This window comes from Thamnophis elegans, chromosome 15 (assembly GCF_009769535.1).
Source record: "Thamnophis elegans isolate rThaEle1 chromosome 15, rThaEle1.pri, whole genome shotgun sequence".
In the NCBI taxonomy this organism is placed as follows: Eukaryota; Metazoa; Chordata; class Lepidosauria; order Squamata; family Colubridae; genus Thamnophis; species Thamnophis elegans.
Window position 1 is genome coordinate 41,495,132 of NC_045555.1, and position 10,871 is coordinate 41,506,002.

General features: G+C 46.7%; 1 protein-coding gene across 1 annotated transcript; it reads right to left on the reverse strand.

Moving 5' to 3' along the window:
* Positions 1-2,873: 2,873 nt before the first annotated feature.
* DKK1 (dickkopf WNT signaling pathway inhibitor 1) lies at positions 2,874-10,556 on the reverse strand. The gene is made up of 4 exons (XM_032231678.1): positions 10,326-10,556; positions 10,037-10,217; positions 6,951-7,079; positions 2,874-3,245 (listed from the first exon to the last, which is right to left on the reverse strand). The coding sequence occupies exons 1-4, from the start codon at positions 10,554-10,556 to the stop codon at positions 2,995-2,997; spliced, it is 792 nt and encodes a 263-aa protein (XP_032087569.1). The 3' UTR covers positions 2,874-2,994.
* Positions 10,557-10,871: the final 315 nt, after the last annotated feature.

The following is a 10,871-nucleotide window of genomic DNA, read 5'->3' on the forward strand; positions in this document are numbered from 1 at the left end:
TGGCACATTCGAGACCAGTTGGTGGGGATCTGTGAAATATTTCAGTTGCTGTCTTTTGGCAGAAATGTGTAGACCAGGAGTATCAAACTTGATTTCATTGAGGGTTGCATCAGTCGTGTTTGACCTCGGGGGGGGGGGATGTGGAACAGGGTGAGCATGGTCAGCTCGATGTCACTAGTGTCAGGGGCTCCTGTGCTGGCCCAAGTGCTCTGCCAGCAAAAATGGGTTCCTGCCAGGGGTGGCTTTCAGGTGGTTCGCGGTGGTCCCCGCGAACCGGTTGGTCGGCGAACCCGGAAGTAAGTAACTTCTGGGAACGCCGAAGGATCCACCCGCCCGCCCGCGTTTCTTACCCGGTTTTGACGAGTTCTGCGCTTCCACGCATGCGCAGAACGCATACAGCGCCTGCGCGATCCTCCAGGAGCAGCTGGAGCATCGCACAGGCGCTAGTATGCATGTGTGCACTGCACGCGTGCACGAGGACGCCGCCGGACCCGTTCCAACCGAACCGGTTGGAACGGGGCGAGAAACCCACCCCTGGTTCCTGCGCTCCGTTTTCTGCTGCCACTGCCTCCTGCAACCCTTTGCCAGTGATAACGGAGCTCAGGAGGGCCTCATGTGCCACTCCGGAGCTCCATTTTCACTGACAGAGGGTTGCAGGAGGCCGTGGCAGCTGAAAACGGAGCTCAGGGGCCCATTTTCTCTGGCAGAAGCACAGCACACCTTCACTGTTTCCAGGGCGGCCCTGCGGGCCAGATGTAAATATCCTGTGGGCTAGATCCAGCCCCCGGGCCTTGAGTTTGATACCCCTGCAGACGGATAAAACATACATAACACAGTTCATAATGATCAAAGCACAATAATGTCCTAGAGAATATGCCTCACCCCTCCTCCTCCTCAAGGAACACTCGTAAATTGCCCAACAATCTTAGAAAGTTTGACAAGCATCAGAATTTGGCTGAATTTCAAGAGTTGTTTGATTTTCTAAAATGGCCTATTTAGGAGGCAGGTGAATCCCAGCTGTTTTCAGGAGCACTAAATATTGCTTTGGGGTTACTTTGACTGAAGGTGAATTTATTTGTAATTTTTTTTTTTAAAAAAAAAAGCTTTTCTATCAGTTTGAGATTTATACCTATTTATAGTACTTATGTTCCTATAAAAAGATACAGTACATAAATCATGTACCAGAATTGGAGAAATTATGCCAATTTATCCAGTCCTGGAGGGGAAAAACAACTTTCTGAGAGCAAAGAACTCCATATAAAATTATTTTCATATACAGGCCAGTAGATATCACTAATCGGTCACTTGTCATAATGAAGGCAAAATCAGTGAAATAACCTCCAAAAGTAAACTTTCTTTACAGCAGGTTAAAAAATGCAACACGTTACAATGCTCAGGATTGGCATTCATGCGTGGTTATCAGCCGACCCGCGAAATCTGTTTCATTTTTCATAGAAGCTTAGCTTGTCCTAACTTTAATGGTAAGTCTTCAAATTGCAGACCAATAGCTTTTTATCTGTAAAGGAGTATCTATGTATGTAAGGCCTTATTTGCCTTATGTCATAACTCCTCTGCCATTTACAAAAAGAATGGCCCAGCTCAGGGGTGGGTTTCTCGCCCCGTTCCAACCGGTTCGGTTGGAACGGGGGGGGGCGGTGTCCTCGTGCACACACGCGGTGCACGCATGCGTACTAGCGTCTGTGCGATGCTCCAGCTGCTCCTGGACGATCGCGCAGGCGCTGTATGTGTCCTGCGCATGCGTGGAAGCGCAGAACTCGTCAAAACCGGGTAAGGACCGCGGGCGGGCGCGCCCTTCGCCATTCCCGGAAGTTACTTACTTCCGGGTTCGGCGACCAACCGGTTCGCAGGGACCGCTGCGAACCGGTTGAAACCCACCCCTGGCCCAGCTCCAACATTGTGCAAAACCAGGGTTCATTTTTAACATAATTTATCAAGCAAGCCACTATTGACTTAAGTCAGGCTAATACAAAGGCTACCACATCTTTACACAATGTGTGAACTGGAATTATTAAGTCTTTCAGGCAAAGTATTGCTTGCTGATTTACAAGAATCCAACACCACATACCTCCAGTCTAGGTTTAGCCTGACTTTCAGAATTTTGTCGAATTGTTGGACTCCCATATTGGAATGGAATGGAATTTTATTATTTGTATGCCGCCCTTCTCCAGGAGGACTCAGGGAGGCGAACAATTCAAGGGGGAAAAAAAGGGGGAACATAAAAAACAAAGTACAAATAATAAAAGTAAACAACAGTCGCACAACCACAGAAGTCGAGAGGGGAGGGAACTCATCACCCCCAGGCCTGTCGGCAAAGCCAGGTTTTGACGGCTTTTCGGAAGGCCTGGAGAGAGGTGAGGGTCCGAATCCCTGCGGGGAGTTCATTCCAGAGGGCCGGAGCTGCCACAGAGAAGGCCCTCCCCCGGGTAATAGCCAGGTGGCATTGGCTGGTAGATGGAACCCGGAGGAGGCCAACCCTATGAGATCTAATGGGTCTGTGGGAGGTAATTGGCAGCAGGCGGTCTCTCAAGTATTGCACACTGGAGTCTGCCAACTAAGTCAATCAATCAATCAAGCCTTTCCTAATTAAACATCAGATCACCAGAGAAGAAGGCATATTTAAAAGATTTTATTAAACTTGCCACCAAACAATGCTTACGCTCAATATAATAAAACCAGTGTGTATTAACGCATGTCAGAATAGACATCATGCAGCACTTTTGGGAAAAATTAAAATTCCGTACAGTGTACAGTTAAGTGCCACACCCAAGAATTTACAGACACAGTAATTTACTGCAATTAGTCACTTGAAAAATAGTTTCTGAAAGAAACATGCCTTGTACTCCATTTGCAGGGGGAAATGCCAGAGTACTTTAGGGTAAACTCTGAAAAAAAATAACGTCAGTCTTTTAAGGTTTTTTTCCTGTAGCGAGGGTCCCTCTGAGTCCATCAGGATTCGAAGAAAAGCCAACACCGCTAATGTCTCTGGCAAGTATGTAATCTTGAAGTGTTGCTAATGGTGTGGTCTTTTTGCAGTCGACAGGAGAGTCCGTCTCCGCAGTAACACCGCTGGAAGAGTTCCAAACCATGGGAGCCCTTTTTGTGGTGCTTGGTGCACACCTGGCCTTCCTTAAGGACAGGTTTGCAAATCTTGGACCAGAAGTGACGGGCGCAACAGAGTCCTTCAGCGCAGTCCGAGGAGCGAAGACATACAGCGCCTTCTTGGCCTTAGGAAAGAGAGACAAGAGAGTTGAGAGTACAGAATATTTGTTCACAGTCTCCTTTTGTACTGAGGTCATTTGAAAACCTTCCCTAACCTGAGCCGAGGTGGCGCAGTCATTAAATGCAGCACTGCAGGCTACTTCAGCTGACTGCTAGTTTGGCAGTTCGGCAGTTCAAATCTCACCGGCTCAAGGTTGACTCAGCCTTCCATCCTTCCGAGGTGGGTAAAATGAGGACCTGGATTGTTGTTGGGGGCAATATGCTGACTCTGTAAACCGCTTAGAGAGGGCTGAAAGCCCTATGAAGCAGTATATAAGTCTAACTGCTATTGCTATTGCTGTTGCGGAATGGGACAATTCACAACTTGCTGTGGCCAACTTATTTTTATTATTATTTGTATTTATTAGATTTAGATTTATTTAGATTTATTTTATTTGTATGCCGCCCTTCTCTGGGAGGGACTCAGGGCGGCGAACAACTCAAAGGGGGAAAAGGGAAACATAGAACACAATACAAGTAGTTAAAATAGCCACGAATCACACAACCACACAGGTCGAGAGGGGAGGGGAACTCATCAACCCCAGGCCTGCCAGCAAAGCCAGGTTTTGACGGCTTTTCGGAAGGCCTGGAGAGAGGTGAGGGTCCGAATCTCTGCGGGGAGTTCGTTCCAAAGGGCCGGAGCTGCCACAGAGAAGGCCCTCCACCGGGTAGTAGCCAGGTGGCATTGGCTGGTAGACGGAACCCGGAGGCGGCCGACCCTGTGTGATCTAACGGGTCTTTGGGAGGTAATTGGCAGCAGGCGGTCTCTCAAGTACTAGTATTAGTTTGTCAAACATGTACAAGATAGCAGATGTAAATATAAACATGGATATGAACAAAAATTAATACAAGTAGATGTAGGATAGGGATGGTAAGCACGCTGGTGCCCTTATGCATTATTAACTTGCTATGGGACAACGCTCATTAAAATAATTTGTATTTTAAGTAATTGAATTGTTCAACGATCCCACAGTGACTAGGGAGCTCATCCAGGTCATGGCTGTCCCAAAGGTCCTTCTCCCCTTCCCCCAAGGAGGCAACTGGACTTTCTGGTGTTTCTTTTGAGAAGACGTTTCGCTTCTCATCCAAGAAGCTTCTTCAGTTCTGGAGAAGAGCTTCGAGCTGAAGCAGCTTCTCGGATGAGAAGCGAAATGTCTTCTCAAAGAAACACCAGAAAGTCCAGTTGCCTCTTGGGAAAATAAAAATAAAAAGCACTTTTGGGACAAACATGACCTGGATGACGGAGAATCTCCATAGTCACTGTGGGATAATTTAACAATTCAATTATTTAAAATTAAAAGTCATTTTAATGTTTGTCATTCACATTTCATTCTGTCCCTTCTTTTTTCATCCTTGCTTTAATGATTCTATTCCACCCTTTCTTTGATATTAATGTAACTTTTGTCTCCCAGAGAGTTGTCCTGAGACAAGTTGACTGTGGCGAGTTGTCCATGGAGAACTGTCCGTTCTCCATGGACAACTCGCCCAACAAAACTGTGCTCGACTAAAGCGCGCCCGATTAAACCGCGTTGCTGGCGTCATCAACAGGGCGACAACAGCCAGCGCGGAGAAAGAAGGGCGCTTTAAATAGCGCTTTGAAAGCAAGCCGATTCAACTTAAGGTAAGGGTTAGGTTTAGGGTTAGGTTTAGGGTTAGGTTTAGGGTTAGGTTTAGGGTTAGGTTTAGGGTTAGGTTTAGGGTTAGGTTTAGGGTTAGGTTAAGAGTTAGGGTTAGGTTTAGGGTTAGGTTTAGGGTTAGGTTAAGGGTTAGGGTTAGGTTTAGGGTTAGGTTAAGGGTTAGGTTTAGGATTAGGTTTAGGGTTAGGTTAAGGGTTAGGTTTAGGATTAGGTTTAGGGGGGTTAGGTTTAGGTTTAGGGGTTAATTTTAGGTTTAGCGTTTACAGCGTGCTTCTGTCTCCGCGCTGTTGTCGCCCTGTGATGATGTCAGCTACACGGTTTCGTCAAGCGCGCTTTAGTCGAACGCGGTTTTGTGGTGGAACCGAACTGTCACCAACCTGATGCTCTTCCCATTATCATTTCAGCAGCCTGGCAAGGAAGGGCAATGGGAGTAGAGAGCAGACAGACTGCAGGAAGCAGAAAGATGGAGAAGGCTGAGCGAATCTAATAGATTTGAGAGAAAGCCTGGCTTGCTACTATTTCCATCTTTGGCATCCAGGTGGCTCAGTGGCTAAGATGCTGAGCTTGTCGAGCAGAAAGGTCGGCAGTTCAGCGGTTCAAATCCCTAGCGCCGCATAACGGAGTGAGCTCCTGTTATTAGTCCCAGCTTCTGCCAACCTAGCAGTTCAAAAGCACGTAAAAATGCAAGTAGAAAAATAGGGACCAACTTTGGTGGGAAGGTAACAACATTCCATGCGCCTTTGGCATTTAGTCATGCCAGCCACATGACCACTGAGACATCTTCAGACAGCGCTGGCTCTTTGGCTTTGAAATGGGAGATGAGCACCGCCCCCTAGAGTCAGGAACGACTAGCATGCATGTACGAAGGGAACTTTTACCTTATTGGTATCAACCATAAGGGGGAAATAGTTAAGTGTGCCTGCCACACATACTGCCACAAGTTATCAAACTATAAAACCCTTTGGTCCTGTGTCAAATACTTAAGCTCTCATAGCAAACAGGAGCAGGCCTCCTTCAAGCCATGTAAGTAAACAAGCAAGATCATATTCTCTAGCTAAATAGTATTATGAGAAGTGATCTACTCCATGGTGGCACAGTGGTTAGAAAGCAGTACTGCAGACTAACTCACTGCTCTCTCCAGGAGTTCGATTCTGAGCAGTTCAAGGTTGACCCAGCCTTCCATACTTCTGAGGTCGGTAAAATGAGGACCCAAATTGTTGGGGGCAATACGCTGAGTCTGTAAAACTGCTTAGAGGGGGCTGTAAAGCACTTTATACTAGTGGTATGTAAGTCCAAGTGCTATTGCTATTCATATTAAATTGTTGTCTGCGAGGAACAATTGGAACATTGGAAAAGCTCCCCATAGAACTATGCAAATGAAATGCTGACAAAAATGAACAGACATTGAAAACCAATCTAAATAACTAAACGCTCACATAATGGTACGAGTTTGAAGAGGACACCAAAAAGCATGTCCACAGCGCCCTTAGAAGTCTTTCTAACAGCAATTGAACCTGTACAGGTAGGTAGTCCTCAACGTACAATAGTCTGTTTAGTGACCAAAGTTACAACGGCACTGGAAAAAAAGTGACTTAACTGTTTTTTCACACTTATATTCAGATGGTTGGCAAGTGATTCATATTTATGACGGTCACAGTGTCTTGGGGTCATGTGATCACCTTTTGTGACCTGACAAACAAAGTCAAGGGGGAAGCGATATTCACTTAGAAGTTACTAAGATAGTAACTGCAGTGATTCACTTAACAACTGTGGCAGAAAGGCCATACAATAGCACAAAACTCACTTAACTGTCTCGCTTAGCAACAGAAAATTTGGGTCATTAGTCGAGGACTACCTGAATTGCTTTCCAGAAGGCATTCAGAGTCCTCTAACAGATGATATTCTATGTACTCCAAGTTCACACCCAAAATCAGGCACATTCTTTCAGCAATGAAATAAACATTACAATTGTTTTATTCTTTTCTGGAATAAATATTCTTTCTGGATTTAAAAGCAGCGCATTGTTGGCCTTACCTTTTAAGTGGTACATTTGAGATGTTGTGGTCCTTTTCACATGGGAGTCCAAAGTAGCATGGTCAAAATTTTCTATGATGATCTCTTCAAACCGTCCAGAATGAAAATGGTCAAATTCTACACAGATACCTGATAAGGGAGGTGGGGAAAATCATGAATACCTATCAATTTCCCAAGGAGATATATATATATTTGGCACACCAGGGGTTGTGACTTTAAATATATACCTTTCACCCTGGCCTGGCTGATAAGGAGTCGAGCTCTGTAGCTCAATGGTTAACACATCTGCCTAAGAGGCAATAGAGCACAGGTTCGATTCCCAGTAAGGGTATGGCTAGCTGATGAGAGCTAAATAGCTTGAAATAGATCTATACTAGTCTCCCTTTATTTATTTATCAGCACAAACATAACAAATGTAACAAAAAGGCAACAGTAAAAAATATTGGGTTTCTGTCTGGATGGTCTCTTGTGACGAGCTGAAGGACAGAGAATGGAAGTGTGACCTTCCTCCCATATTTGGGCACACCAGGGGTTGTGACTTAAATAAATATATATATATATATATATATATATATATATATATATATATATATATATATATATATATATATATATATATATATTATATATTATATATTTATATATATTATATATATTATATATATTATATATATTTATATTTAATTCCTGGACATTGGCTCACTATTCAGATGCTAGAAGACTGCAGATTCTCCCCTTAGGCAAAAACCATCTACATATCACAGAGAAGATTCATTCTAAATCCAAACCATGTAAATATATGGCTTGGTGCAAACCTCTTTTTGGTCAGGTTTTCTGCTATCATAGGAATTTCCCTTAACATTGGAGCCTGAGTGTCAGCAAGGAGTGTGCCCAAGCACTAATGTTATATTTTCATCAGATTTTTTTCAAAAATTTGACTTGAGATACTAGGATAGCCTCAGAAAAAGGTTTTCGAGCTTAGTAATATCATGTTGGAGGGAAAATATCCAGGTTCTGCTTGAACTTTATTAAATTTGAACAGCCCACGATGAAAAAAAAAAGATGCTGGTTAAGATGTTCTTTGGCTCATGCAGAGAAAAGAAGATGATTAAACTGTATCCAAGGAACTTTATGCATGAAACCATATGTAACATTTAATAACGAATGTTTGCTTCTTTATAATTGCAGAATTCTAAGAGCCCTTCCTAAACAAGTCCAAATAGCATGTATTGTTCCTTGCATAACCCATTCCAGAATATGGAATATACAACTTATATTATCACACGTAAAGAGAAGCAATTTAGAATTAATGACAAACTTCCTAACAGTGGGGACAGTTAACCAGTGGAACAGCTTGCCTTCATGAAGTTGTAAAGGCTTCATCACTGGAAGCTTTTAAGAAAGGACTGGAGAGCTACTTGTCTGAAATGGCATAGGGTTTCCTGCTTAGGGTTGGACTAGAAGACCTCCAAGGTCCTTTCCAGCTCTATTCTGACTAAATAAAGGTAAAGTTTCCCCTCGCACATATGTGCTAGTTGTTCCCGACTCTAGGAGACAGTGCTCATCTCTGTTTCAAAGCCAAAGAGCCAGTGCTGTCCAAAGACCATGATCCGTGGTCATGTGGCCAGCATGACTAAATGCCAAAGACACATGGAACACTGTTACCTTTCCACCAAAGGTGGTCCCCATTTTTCTACTTGCATTTTTACATGCTTTTGAACTTGCTAGGTTGGCAGAAGCTGGACAAGTAATGGGAGCTCACTCTGTTACATGGTGCTAGGGATTCGAACTGCTAAATTGCTGACCATTCTGATCGAGAAGCTCAGCGTCTAAGCTATTGAGCCACTGCCCTTTATTCTGACTAAATCCCCCTTATTCCAAAAGTAAGGATGCTTAGAATTTACAACCTAACCCCTCCTCTTTTTTTGCCAACATCCCTTGGCCTTAAAAACAACAAAACTCTCCTTGAAGGGATACAAGACGGGACTCTTTACTTCAAACCCTACAGCTCAAAAAACACCAAACCCCGTTAAGTTAGAAGACCTGGGTTCAAGACACCCACCCCACCCCACCCCAGGAGTGCAAACAAGGCCGGGAATCCCAGAAAAACGACGGCAAGTCCCTTCCATCATGGAGCTACCAAGCACTGCTACCTGGAGGTGTCCAGGCACGACAGGCGAGCAAACTGGAGGGACACGATCTCTACCCCTTTCCAAGGACCCCCAAAATCCTTCTCTCAAAAGAACCAAAGATAATCCTTCGGACGCTGAGGAATGCCTTTCCCGGACGGACTCTTTAAAAGAATGTTTCTACGGTGGCCTCCGCTTGCTCTTTCCTTCCCTCCTGCTTCCCTCTTCCCTTCCTTCCTTCCCTTCCCCCCTTCCCTTCCCCCCTTCCCTCTCCTCCCTCCTTCCTTCCCTCCTTCCTTTCTTCCCTTCTTCCTTTCTTCCCTTCTATCCTTCCTTCCCTTCTTTCCCTCCTTCCTTCCCTCCTTCTTTTCTTCCCTTCTATCCTTCCTTCCCTTCTTTCCCTCCTTCCTTCCCTCCTTCCTTTCTTCCCTTCTTCCTTTTTTCCCTTCTATCCTTCCTTCCCTTCTTTCCCTCCTTCCTTCCCTCCTTCCCTCTTTCCCTCCCTCCTTCCTTCCCTCCCTCCTTCCTTCCCTCCTTCCTTTCTTCCCTTCTATCCTTCCTTCCCTTCTTTCCCTCCTTCCTTCCCTTCTTCCTTTCTTCCCTTCTATCCTTCCTTCCCTTCTTTCCCTCCTTCCTTCCCTCCTTCCTTCCTTCCTTCCCTTCTTCCTTTCTTCCCTTCTATCCTTCCTTCTCTTCTTTCCCTCCTTCCTTCCCTCCTTCCCTTCTTCCTTTCTTCCCTTCTATCCTTCCTTCCCTTCTTTCCCTCCCTCCTTCCTTTCTTCCCTTCTATCCTTCCTTCCCTTCTTTCCCTCCTTCCTTCCCTCCTTCCTTCCCTCCTTCCTTTCTTCCCTTCTTCCTTTCTTCCCTTCTCTCCTTCCTTCCCTTCTTTCCCCCCTTCCCTCCCTCCCTCCCTCTCTTTCTTTCTTTCCTTTCCTTCCCTGGGACCCTAAGACCTACCGTTGTTGCAAAAGTTGCCCGAGCAGCACATGGCGTTGCGGAAACAGCGCTTGCGGCGTTTGCGGCAGGTCAGGCACACCAGCCCTCCTCCTCCTCCTCCTCCTCCGGAGACGCCCCCCCGGGCAGGGGTGGGGCAAAACTCGTCGGCGTTGCAATCCTCGTCCGCATCACACAAGGCGAGCTGCGAGAGGGGCAGAAGCGGAGGGGCAGGTGAGAGGCAAGCCAAGGGCCGTCCCCGGGCCACCCCCTCCCCTCCATCCCCAGCTCGGTCCCCGCCGCCTCCCTTTACCTTCTGCGAATCGCCGGCGCGGCTTTTATTGCTCCCGTCGTACATGGCCCCGCTGCCGCCGCTAAGCGAGGACCCGCCGCCGGGGGGCGGGTTCTTGATGGAGTTGGAGCCCAGGGCGTTGGCGTGGAAAGGGACGCCGGCGGCGGCGGTGCCGAACCAGGCGGAGAAGCAGAGCGCCGCGGCCACGGCCGTCCACGCCCGGCAGGATCCACGCCCGCGCAGCGCCAGCATCTTCGCCTTAAGCAACCTGCGGCAGGAGGAGGAGGAGGAGGAGGAGGAAGAGGAGGAAGGCGGCCAGCCGGTGCGCGGTTTCTTCTCCTCCCCTGAGTATCCTTGGAGGGACTCTGCGACGAATTGGGAAAGTCTCCGCTGGGGCCTTTGGCGCTGCTTTTATAGGCTCCACGCCTTTCGGATGCCCGCCTCTCCCGGGGGGAGGAGGAGGAGGAGGAGGAGGAGGAGGGCGCGCAGGATAAGCGAGGGTGGGGTTAGAAAAACGTGAAAGGGGGGGGGGTGAGAGGTAGGAGACCTCTCCCCAACGTCCCTTGC